This window comes from Hylaeus anthracinus, unplaced genomic scaffold (assembly GCF_026225885.1).
Source record: "Hylaeus anthracinus isolate JK02 unplaced genomic scaffold, UHH_iyHylAnth1.0_haploid 12002, whole genome shotgun sequence".
Lineage (NCBI taxonomy): Eukaryota > Metazoa > Arthropoda > Insecta > Hymenoptera > Colletidae > Hylaeus > Hylaeus anthracinus.
In genome coordinates, this window is record NW_026534349.1 from 4,717,919 (window position 1) to 4,730,681 (window position 12,763).

The window sequence follows — 12,763 nt, forward strand, 5'->3', positions numbered from 1 at the left end:
TAACGCACGACGTCTCGATGCCACGGCGCTTCGCGGATCGAGGAAAACGCCCCGATGTGTGTTTTGAATATTCATCCCGCGGGTTGCACGCTGATTACATGCAAATCTGATTAATCCCCCTTCCGGTTAAGAGTCTCCTCGCTGCGAAACCGCTAATTTCGACCAGCCTCGAGCTGCATCTTGCATTCTCGATACGGCGCATCCTCGAATTAAGATACGTTTCGCTTCATCGAGGATCTTTTCATTGTTGTCGTTACCGAACACGTTATTGAGTTGGATAGACAGACTCAAAGCTGTCCATCTTGTGCTTCTAAGATGAAAAACTAAAGGCTACGTCGCAAATGCGAGTAAATACAGGAATTATTCCAGGAATACTTGGTCCAATTCACGTCCGCCGATTCCAGGTTTTAATGAAATTCTCCAGAGAACGCACTTCATTTGCGCTCCCATAATGCTCCACGCGTGTCGCGGAAATGAAGTCGTTCGTTGTCGCTGAAACAACCGTAATGTAGACCGACGCGTTCACTCCTGAATGTTGCTAACTTACTCAAGTTTTTGATTTATTAAGGGCCAGCGATGGATTCCGATGATGCATTATTTATTCGAATGGTGTGCACTGGTAGCGAAGTTCGCTATCAATGAATTCGACCTTCGACACAAAGAAACGAGAAGAAAGGGAAAGTACGAGAAACACGAGGTTGCATTACTCCTCGGTTTTTCAGCGGTGAAAATGGTATCGAGGCACGGCGATCGTCAGGGCAGAAGAAGATTTATGTGAAAGGGGGATTCGTTTGTATTCCGCAGACACCTCGCCAGCGTCAGTATGCTAGTCGTCGCAAATCTATTCCTCCTTCTTTCCATACCTCTTCGTCACGTGGGAAATCAAAGTCGCAAACTCTTTCGAAGCTTGTAATTACTTCATCCCTAAATTTTATTCATGGAACAATCGTTTATCGGACTCTGTCGTTGGTTCGTTCATTGAAAATGTACGTGGTTGCCCACAAATAACCCACAAATTGTCGAGAACAAATTAGGTTTTAATCCTATACCTATTGCGCAAGTCTACCCTGACGTCGCAAGCCCATCGCCTCCAGGCATCGAACTTCCTAGTCCCTAAAACACTAATTCACAATCGCGATGTCTTGTTTCAGCGATTATTGACGACAAAGGTAGTCATCAAACACCAAGTTGCCGATCAACGTGATACGAAATATTGAAAGTTCGCCAACGTTTCGTACCGCTGCCAGGAATGAAACGACGCGGAAGGTAAAATGTAAATTGCTTTTCTTTTCGGCCTGATCAGGCTTGACGCGTGATTTATCAGCCACTCGAACGCGAAGTCGTTCGATCGCGTCTGCAACTTTTCTCATACTCCCTGCGTGGCGAATTCTTTCGCCGTAAATCAGCTTCTTTCGATGGATTCCTTTTATCGAGCGACGGAGAGCAATAGCTAACGCGACGAGCATCATGCAAAAAGGCTCTACGTGTCCTCAAACAGTTCTCGCGAGTCTTTGCAGCCGACTATCGTGGACCACTTGACGTCATGTTTCAGCTCGGTGTTACGTATGATAAATAAAGTAGAAGTATTTTTGGGTGTCGAAGGATCCACCGAGGTGCAACGTTAAACAACGATGGGAGGACGCGACGGAAGCCGTTCGCACCAATCTTGATCGCCAACACCGCGTCGGTAGCGTCCGTGACGCAATCGTTGGGAGAAGTAACGATTCAATTAGCCATGAATTTTCCCTTGCGCAAAACTGCTCAATTAGAAGTCCGTGTAAAAATTCATTACGCAGTTGCATCCTCTGCGCGTCTCTCAGTGGGTCGCTGGAAAGACGGCGAAGGATGCAGGAAACGGTTGCAACAACCGCGTAGCTGCATGCATTCCACCGTGACGTAGATTTTCGTTGAGCCTGGATTTTTGCCGTGGCGTACGACTGCACGCATTTGGAGCGGAGCAAATTTGGCAGTGTCTCTCGTCGCGATCCCGCAACGAAATTCTCGTTGCTCTATTTTATTTTCTCCTCCCTTCGACCAGCTTTCAATTAATCTCCTTTCCGTGGCGTTGCGTAAATTGTATTCGATCCGACGAAGCGAAGGTTTGCGAACGACATCTCGAATTTTCCTCGTTAGCCCATCGAAGGGTTTCCCAACTTTTTCCGCTGAAATTACTAGTCGATTTTTTTTTCATCTACTCGTTTTCGTAACGTTTCCGACGTTATTGGTTCTGTTCTCTTTGAAGATACGGTTCACCTGCACCGTGGCTCACGAGTGGGAACCTCTGATCCATCGGGTCATCCGATCGTACCGATCCTAATGAGTTTATCAGTATTAATGCCAACCGTGTTTGTGGGTGACCGAGTGGCCTAATTTTGGTTCGATCCAGGCACGCCTGGAATCTCGAATATCTGAACGAAAAAGGAGGCGAAGAAGAAACTGCGACACCGGAAACCGAAAGTGGCGCAACTTTTTACGTGGTAATAATTCAAAACTCTGTACAAGAAATTTGGCAGAGTAACGCAACGATATACAAGTTCGACGAGATATGTAATATGTAATATATGCGGTGCATGCATGCCATTGAATTCTTCATTTCTTTTTAAACTAAGCATTTTCGAATGGAGGTTTCGACTACGAAAATCGAGAAACGTACGTTCTAAACTACTATTAAGAAAGTTTTGCGACAACGTCCCCGTGTTTTTCCCTCGGTAATACAAGTTTTATAAGACGCGACAATTCTTTCCATTCTTCGCCTCCGGAAATGGACACTGGAGGGTGAAATTGAATCATGCAAAGAACACGGGAACGTTCTGACGGATTTCAGTCACTCACCCTGGGAATAAATTGGAAACTCTCCGTCGCTGTGACTGTGCGTGAGCATCCCCGTGGAGTAGAACTGCCACAGGGCTCTCTTCCGGTTTTCCTCGGACGTGCCTGCGAGGACCTCGTCGTCGTCGGCGAGGCCCAGCAAGCTCACCACCTCGGAGAGCGACAGGTTGACCTCGGTGTCTTTGCTGCGACAAGGTGAACCAAGCGTCCTCTCGCACTCGAGCCGAATTCGTTCACTTTTTCACGACAACTCTCGACGTAATCGCGCACCTATCACTGACATACGTCCCCTAGCGTGTCGAACTTGCGTCTTAACAGAGCACCGTTATCCAATTCACCGCAAACATTCGTCGTGCCGATAACCAGCTTCGATTCTCTCTCCTGGGAATAACGACATTCTCTTTCCGGCGTTAAACGTTTCGTATGGACACCCCTATTTCAGCGAACTGAAGAGAAATGGGTGGGAATGATTAACAACGTCGGTGGTCGAACTCACAGATTGCCACAAAACTGGGTATTTTTTGTTTAAAGCGAACGAAGGTCGAGACATCGATCCTGCTTCACAAGAAATGCTCAACGTCCATTTAAAGATTTAAACCGTGCGGAAATCTTCCAAGGTCTATGGACAACCAGTGTTGGGACGCTTCTAAACTCGCACAGAACTCTCGATGGGCTACACGGTGTTGTTCGCACACTCGCTAGATGCTATGTATCTTGGACTATAGTACTCGGGACACTTAGTTTCCGTTGAAACTCAAGATTAATTCCTTTGCGCGAATCGCGTCGGACTTCTCTGCACGATAGTCCGCAACGTAGACTCTACGTTTGCTCCTAATCGCGACAATCGCGAAGAAAATAATGGAAGGAACAGATGAATGGTAAAGAAAATTACAGCAGTGCACTGTGCACGAACCGAGATCGCGATCTACATAAGAAATAAAAATACTCTAAATAGGAGTCTCGCTTAAACTGGAAGTTAGCTGCTTGGCTGTGACCTGTGCGCGTCGATTCGTTAAGGAACGGAAACTAATTATCCTTATCTGGAATGATTTTCGAGGTATTGCCCAGGGAGAAACAAAGGGTGCGGTCTCGATAACGTCGCGAGATTCGGAGACACCCGTTAACGCGATAGAACGAAACGCCGCATAAAGCGTTTACGTGTAACAACGGTATCCGAATACCGCAATCACCGTAATTCGATAACCAGCACTTTATGTAACCCGTTTTAATCGTTCGCGAAGCAAGTTGCGCGTATATGTATAAAGCTGCATACTTTGGAATACGGGTGGGCAATTTGGCCTGTGCATCGTTTCGGGTATCGCAGCTTGGTCGAACGAGTTCCTCGGAAGCTCCTACGTACGCTTGCCTGCAAATTGGCCAAATTGTTGTCCTACGAGCCTCGCAACTATAGTTTCATTACGTCGAAATTGGAAACGAGTTGGTTGGAAAATTCCACGCTCTATCCGGTGAATTTCATTTTATTATTCGAGAAATAAATTATTTCCTCGAAAAATCATTTTTTGTTGAAGTTACGATAATTCTTTTCCATGCTTTCGACGCCACCGTTTATTCGGCGCGAGAAACGCTTCAAAAGTAGAACAAAAAAGCGTGTATCTTTATTCGATGAAACACTAGAAGCGCCTCAGCCCCGTAACGACGTCATAAAAATCCAAAAAAGGAAAGGGAAAAACAACCCCGTGGAATTTCCCTCGTTACATCGAGACGTCGAGAACAATGGTCGCCCTCTATTGATACGATTCATAAAAGAAGAAATTCAGCGTATCAACCGTGGCGGAAAACAGAGAAAAAAGGAATTGTCTCCGCGTCGCGACGCTTGTCCGCTTCTGCACACGTAAATATATACCACGGCTATTAATACGTCGGTCCTCGCGGTTTGATCGATCGTTGGAGAGGCGGAAGGGATCGACGGGGAGATTGAACTGCGCCTTTGTTGGTGGAGGACCAGCATCCCTTACATAAAACGAGAGTTCATCCTCGATAACGCACTCGAATCTCGTTTCGCGCGCTCGCCTCTTCATCGTTTTAACCTCCTCAGCTCTAGTGTGCGTTACGATGCACGTGGATATCGATATTATTTTGTGATACGATATATCCTCGAAATAATGAATATTCACACTTCGATTGTTCGATATTTCAATAATATTGTGAAATTCTATTAGGCCGCAAGGAGCTACAACTACTGATGAGAAGATGAGACCAAAGGGTCACCAGAGGTATTCGTAATGTAAACAGTGGACTGGATTCTCTCGGGTCTCATCTTCTCATGTGTATATGAAACAGAGTCGCACTGCCTGAGTCCCACAACTATCGCTCGTTCGACTACCATTGGAGACCACGCAGCACCCCTACAGAAAATTGCAATCAAATTTTACCAATCGAATCCTACGGGACACCGATGTCTCGACTTTCGTTCGAATACCCGACCGAAACCCTACCGAAGATCGTGATCGATGCGTTCAGCGGCCACTTCCTGCCTTCAGATTTGGGTGGCCGTCGCCCAAAACGGAACGCCAACCGTTTCGAAAACCAAATCGTAAGATACAGTCCTAAACACCCGTATCCCACGAGTACCGATGTCTTGACCCACATAAGACCACGTTCATTCAATTTTACCACGCACTCGTCGTCTTCGGCCTCTTACTTTACTCGCTGGCGATCCAGCCGATCGGACTCCCGTCGTTCACTTTCCTTTCGATCGTCCACGCAGGCGGTACCAAGTGGATCGACCTGCTCGATCGCGAGTAACACGCAGAGGGGCACACACCGGGGGATCCACGCACGACGTGCGATCCAGCACAGTCCCCGCGGTCACGCACGCGGGGAACCACCGAGTCGACGCGTATCCTGTGTCACGAGGGATCACCAGAGGACCAACGGGAAGAAACGTGCGTCCTACGCGCGACGGAGCGGGAAGGACTTTCGTCCAGGACGGGTTCGATGCGCGCACTGGGGATGAGAGAGAACCAGGGAGCAACCCGGAGAACAGAGAACGCCGACACCGCGGTCGAGCGACGGAGAGGGCCAGGGTGAGACGAAGCACGCGAGAACGGTTCAAGAGTGGTGCAAGCGAGAACGAGTAAGGCCAAACGGCGCAAGCTTGAGCCCGCTACCGGGCTTCGAAATACGCATACGACATAGTAGCGCACACCAGCTAACCGTGAACGAGTCCCGATTCCGGAACTCGAGCGTCCCAGTAGCGCGTCGTCGTCGTAGTCCCGTTTCCGAGTAACTATTATCGCGGGGAACGGCTCGACTCTGATTTGGAAACGACCCTGTCCTGCCCACGAGATTAACGTTTTACCAGACCATTATTCGTTACGATTAATCGCATCATAAATTATGGAAATAATATTGCGTTTTTTCACGAGTTTCTCGAAGTTTGAGAAGAATTTCATAGAAAATTTCATAGAAAAGTTTCTGTAGAAAATTCTTGTACCCTGATATGGTTTCCCAATCATCTAGAACAGGAAGGATACAAGCTTTCGGAGATACAAATTCGGAGTTTTTCTTTTCTTATTGCTGTAATGGAAGCTTATCTCGATCAGTGATCGAATAAATCATTATACGGAGGTATTATTCGTCGTCTACTATCGGAACGAAATTCCGCTATATCCGCGGGTGAAGCACGCGGAAATACGTGTGAAAAATGTAGGATGGGGAGGATGAATGTTCCCCTATCGTAGCACGTAGAGATCTCGAGGAGAGAACATCAGCGGGAACGAGTGTTTAGCGGTCGATTTTGAAAAGTACACTCCTCTCTTTCTCTCCGAGAGAGTCGCCACCTGCCATGACCCAGTTTCCTAGGCGACCTTACACCGGCCCGTCCTAATTTCATGCGTTAACTACTTTCACGGGGATATTAATTATTTGACCGAGTAATAAGTTTGCTCTGATTCATCGGGATCGGGTAGAATCGGACAATTCGGTTTGCGTTTATGAAAACAACATCGTGGTATTTTCGGTGCATGTGGGATCGATAATTCATCTCATCAGTGTGAGAGCCTTCATTTCAGTGAAATTACCCCGGCTTTGTGATTTTTGGAATCGCCCGCATCAACGAATGATTCCATGATAACTCTCCGAGGAAAAAAATACCATGTTTCTGTATTACATGTAAAATGACTTACTTCGAAACTCAGAATTGAGTTTAAGATAAACGAACGTTGCCGAGTCGCCATAAAATTTTTATTCGACGCAATTTCGATAATATTCTGCCCATCCCCGATGCAAATAGGGTGACTTCTAATATTCTTCCCAACCCCGCTACGGTTTAACGAACTGCGAAGTTTTTGGCACGAAACCATCGAATAAAGCTGGACGAGCTTAATCAAGAACGACACAGCGTTTGCGTTTCGTAACACTTTCAGACACGAATTTCCATTCAGCTTCTCGTACCTAGCGGCGATGGAAATTCTCCCGTAAAATACGTTATTACTTGTTCGAGCTATCGATGCGAGCATTCGAAAACGACGCCGATATAATTAACTGTCGCGCAATTAAGTCGGAAATTTTGGTGCAAAGTTCATTTATCGCCGTTGAGATACCCGTCCCCCGAACTCATTGGTCATTTTACTTTGACCTGAGACTCGACATCCATCGCGATAAAATTAGACCGAATAACAAAGTCTTTCTTTAAAAGAAATTTTAGAAGATGTGTCTAGGAAAATTATCGAATATTTACGGTGCAATCTGATTTGTTCAACGCGTTAGATGGCGCACAAAAATACCTGTAACACGTGTATCCCATTAGACCAGAATAGGAATCTATTATCCGCTATGATCGATAAACGTATCAAACTTGTAGCACTAACAAGGGAAAAACAAAAGTTAGGAACAGATACTCCATGACGATAAATCACGGGGATTCTCGTACCCCTGGGTAGCGTAAGTCCGTGTCCTGGGGTGGTCACAGTTCGGAGGAAAAACAATTTTTCACGAGGCCACCCTCCAACTGTCGCGATGATGTACTTAATTTTTGTACTTAATTTCCGACATCCCGTGCTCTTCCGACGTTTCGATCATCGCGAGGTCTATGCCAACAACGAAATCTCAATGTTCCAACGAGCTGGAAGGATCCGTTGATTAAAATTCATGCCTCTTTTGTCGGCTGTGAAAAATTCTCCCCAAGAAGATTGCGAACCCGTATTGAAATCGAGAAAAGGTACGAGTAGGTAATCAATGCTTTATACCAAGACGTACGCTGTTTCCCTATCATCTTTTAACACGCGTAAACTAACAATCGGACCTTGAACGTAGCTAATATCACTCCTCGAAAACAAAAATTCACGAATATCAATGCGCGATCGAAGCGATATTCCCGAAATATTCAACTAAAATCGTATGAGGGATGTTTCCTGCTTGCTACAGTACGAGTTCTTTTACTGTATAACGATATATGTAGACAGAGTAGATTTTCGTTTCTACTGCACATCTGATCGATAGATGCACCTGGTGTGCCTCCATCTGACGTGTGCACCACAAGCGAGATATAGCAAAGCAAAAGAGAAGCTGTCGCCTCGGTTATCACTTACCGGTATCGCCGTTACTCCGCGTGTTGGTTGCCTCGGTTTCTGCATCTTCGCTGCCCACCATCGTCTTCGTGGTCTCGTTCGCTGAAATGAAAATCCAAAGTTAACGGGATGCTTCGTCTTTTCTATTTACGTTGACGCGTGGATCCTGTCAGAGGAAAATGAGAATTACGATGGATGAACGTGTTAAACTTAAATCAGTTGGAAGACGAGAACAAGGGTTGGAAATAAGTAACTGGTGGCGATAAATCACGAGGGTCTCCATACACTTGGGGAGCATAAGTCTCGCCCTGTGGCAGTCACGGTTCGGAGTAAAAAATCATTTCTCGCGAAGCCACCCTCGAAAACTGTTGCCGCGATCTACTTGATCCCTTGGAACGGTTCATTAAATATCGTGAAAAGAATTTTTTAACGTCTCGTGGTCTTTCGACGTTTCAATTACCGCGAGTTCTATGGTCGAACTGAAATTTGTAACGGTTCAACGAGTTGGAAGGATCTCTTGTTTAAAATTCATGCCACTCTCGTTGGCTATGAAAAACCGAACAAGATTACAGCTTCGTATCGAAATTAGGGGATGGTAAGAGACTATAATCAACGTACTCAGACGTTTCCTGTTCTACGATTTTCTAAAATGCGCGCGTCAATAGTTGTTCGATATTCATAAAGGTGATCGTCCCAACGTAAACACGTACGATATAGATGACCGCAATAAATTATTCATTAGCGTTGCGCGATGAGAAATAAACGTTCGTGTCGCTTATTATTAGTGCGCAAGAAGCACGAATAGTAGAATTGGCAAAAAATTATGAGTTACTTTATCGCGCGACAATGCTCGAGACTTGAACAAACGTGATATTATTCATGACTAGATTTTGGTTTTGTTAAAATAAAATACATCCTTTTATTACATACTATACATATAAACGTGCCGCGCACGAGATCGGTAAGTGTGCTCTGTGTGTCTCCATCTGACGTGTACGCCAGCAGTGAAATGCCGAAGAGTGAAGTAAAGGTATCGCTTTAGTTATCGCTTACCGGTATCACCATTGGTTCGTGTATTGATTGTATCGGTTTCTTCGTTTTCGCTGGCCACCGCAGTCGTCGTGGTTTCATCAGCTGAAAAGAAATCATGCACATTGCTTTCAATCCAACTACAAGTTCCTATCAAGATTCTTGTGCAATCAAGTTTCAGAGTTTTCGTGGAGATAGGACAGAATCTCGGATATATTTCTCAATGAAATACTCGTATAGTGGTTTAAAGTAAACACTGATATTTATGCATCATAATTGAAGTATAATTAATGTGTCAATACCTAAAAAAAAATGGGTGCGGATAATGCCTGTTTATAGATGATAACAGACTTTGTTGATTTCTATAACATTCTTGATAAATGTGTTTACAATCGTTGATCGATTCCCAGCGTGTTTGTGGGTAATCTCTCTGTAGTAATTTCTGCCATAATACAGGTTCATAAGAAAGCCGATGAAATTCAGAGCAACACAGTGCCATTTGGGATATGCTGTGTACATCTAACATGGTTAAAATTTTGAGCTTGCACTCCATTGGGAGACACAAAAGACTAGGACCCATCAAATTTGCTCTGATTAACAAGTCTGAACGCATCGGAGTGGCTATGACATCTTTGAACCTGTCGAATAACTTTTTTAGAGTTTCTACTAAGTTTTTGAATAGTTTTATCATTGTTCAAAACCTATACCTATGAGATATCGCTTTTAGGTTTCTATACCGTCCGGAAAGATCGCTTGAGAAAGGATTAACATACATTAGGGTCTGTATGCACATACAATAAGTTTGTTTCTCATTTGTAAGAGGAAAAAAGTTGAGAATAATCGTATCCTGAGATGGAATTGCAACCAGTTTGCATTTTACTTCAGAGAAAACTCCTAATTGAAAACATATTTCATAGATTCCCCTCTCCTTTGATTTCCAATCTTTTGGTATATGAAGAGGCCGCAGACGTAAACTACGAAGAATATTTGCCTATCGTTTATATGCGTAAAGGAAAAAGAAAACACCAAAATAAGGTAAACATGAAAATGCGTACTTTTGCGAATGATCTTTATCCGACGAAGACACGTAAAAACCAGATTCCGATAAAAATACAATCACTAAAGCAACGAGATAATCGTGAGCCTTAGCGTTTTCATCTAAATCTTTCAATATTCCTTCCAATGATGGCACTAATTTCATAATTGTGCTGTCTTCTGCTAAAATAGGCTCCGACATAGTTGTTCCTTTTTGAATATGTTAATAACTTCTCTAACGTGTATTTTCACTGTATTTGGCACGCTGATATTTATATTAATATCAATTAATATAGAGCTGCATCGGCAGCCCATTTGTTTTGCGAGTTGATGTTACTAGGTTAAGACAGGTTAAGACAGCGACATCTAGGCATTTCCCGACACAATTCACGCTCTGTGGCGGTCTCTCTAAAGAAACGTGCGAACTACAACGATCGAACCATAGACGTAAACAAAAAGGATAAATGTTTAAATAAATCTCACTAAGATCTACATTGCACGATCGATTCGTTTGTACTACATTCCAACGTTTCTCAAACTTTCTTGTTATGTTGAATATTTTGTACCACTTGATACATCATATTGTACCAGTAGATGATAATAGAAATTGCAACAAATTATGATTAATACTTGCGTCGTGTACGATAATGAAACTTGATTAAGTAATAAACTAAGATAATACGTGAGAAATCTCGCATATCTAACGTATAGTTTTCATTTAGGTAGGGGTTATCGTAGGTAACTTATCGTTGTGTCAATTTTCGTCGATAACTTAAATCGTCCATAAAGCTTCCGCAGTCATTGAATTAACGATAACAGAAAGCGGATATTTTCTTATAAACGGCTAAAGAGATTAGTTGCATAAACGATTTCCAACAAAACTACTGCATTTTCATGCCACGACCAATAAGACTAACGCTTTCACCGTTTCACAGCGCCACCACGAAAATGAAAAATTCGAGGCAAAACGACTGAAACGAAGTTAAAATAAATAGTATAAAACCGGTATAGAAACTTGTTTTTTACACACGAAAGTGGCAACAGACTCATTGGTAACGCGGGGAATAAAATTAATTATATATTATTGTCGGTTTCAGGAGAAAGTATTCGAGTATTCGAAATTCTTTATTACACGACTGCCGGATAAAATTGATTCATTGTAAACGAAATAGTAAACTCCATTAAAAATTTGTCGATGGAAGCACGATAGAAAGTAACGATAATAAATGTTTTTCTCATCCGAGAATAAGAGCGAGGAGCTACCAAATATGGTTGTACAAAATTGTTATCTAGATGCAAAATTTTAAATAATGAATAAGTAATCAGAATTGAAATTATAGAATTAAATATTCCATAGGGAATAGATAAAGATTTAACCCCTAACGAACGTCGTTCTTAATCGTTGTTTGTTATCGATGTAAATGTTTACCAATCACAGAAAAATAAATAAATTTAGAAAGGGATTTGACGAGCAAAAATAAAATGAGAAACACTGGCGTAAATCGATGATGAGTCACGTGATCGTCGACATGTTAGACAGAAAATACCGGGAGATCGAAAAATTCAAGGGGGTTCGTTAAATGTCAGGATACGCTCCTGTTCGGCATGCAAGAGCGCTTCGTACCACTTGTTGCATGGCCGCGCTCGACAGTCGCGTTTGAATAAACTGGTTTCAAACTGGTACGAGATATTCTAGCGATGCTCACGTACCTGGGGAGCCGGATGTCAGAGCGTCCTCCTGGCATGACGATTCAAGCACCTTTGTTTGTCCATGGGGCACATCGATCGTCACTGCACTTGACACCACCGTCCCGCACGATTCGGCCATTTTCAGGTTAACTCGCGTTTATCCGCAAGACGGCTATATAGTTGCCTCGCCGCATTCGAATCCGAATCCCTTTTTCGAAACTTCCACGCACGCTTCGCGGTTCATAATGCGATACGCCCGTGACAGATGGCGGCTCTCGGTCGACGAGGTTGCTGTCGCCACCTGGCGACGTATCTGTGAACCATACAAATCACGGAAATGGACACGGCAAACTTTGATTTCTTCGAACGATTCTTGCTAGAATTATTTACGTATTCGTTCGATTTCATGCCTCGTAACTTGTTAGCCCTTTATCCACGTTAAATTATTTCGATCGCATCGGCAATAAATCTTACGATGCGATCGCAGGGACAAGCTACGTCAGTGGCTTTTCTACCCCGATTCGTTGTCGTACATTTCAATGCGTTTCGTATAATCGACTTTTACAATTACAATAGCTCTTACCAGTAGTTTCGTCAGTGTTTCTGATTTCAGACCTCATCCTGGCATGTTTGATCCTGCGCAGAATGGC

General features: G+C 43.8%; 2 protein-coding genes across 3 annotated transcripts in view; both read right to left on the bottom strand.

Annotated features, from left to right (window-relative positions):
• The window catches only part of LOC128891508 (phosphatase and actin regulator 4), a 224,540-nt gene extending 212,198 nt beyond the window's left edge, over positions 1-12,342 (bottom strand). Inside the window, exons 1-3 of one of the 2 annotated variants that reach the window (XM_054151005.1) lie at positions 12,135-12,342; positions 9,414-9,494; positions 8,382-8,462 (exon numbers count right to left, since the gene is read on the bottom strand). In XM_054151005.1, the coding sequence (XP_054006980.1) occupies positions 8,382-8,462; positions 9,414-9,494; positions 12,135-12,252 (280 nt within the window). In that variant the 5' untranslated portion in view covers positions 12,253-12,342. Of the gene's footprint in view, positions 1-2,832; positions 3,276-5,285; positions 5,937-8,381; positions 8,463-9,413; positions 9,495-12,134 lie in introns of those variants that run through there. The other variant, XM_054151009.1, reaches the window with a different exon arrangement.
• LOC128891522 (F-box only protein 7-like) lies at positions 9,627-10,905 on the bottom strand. Its single transcript, XM_054151064.1, has 3 exons — positions 10,445-10,905; positions 10,097-10,363; positions 9,627-10,027 (listed from the first exon to the last, which is right to left on the bottom strand). The coding sequence occupies exons 1-3, from the start codon at positions 10,624-10,626 to the stop codon at positions 9,685-9,687; spliced, it is 792 nt and encodes a 263-aa protein (XP_054007039.1). The 5' UTR covers positions 10,627-10,905; the 3' UTR covers positions 9,627-9,684.
• Positions 12,343-12,763: the final 421 nt, after the last annotated feature.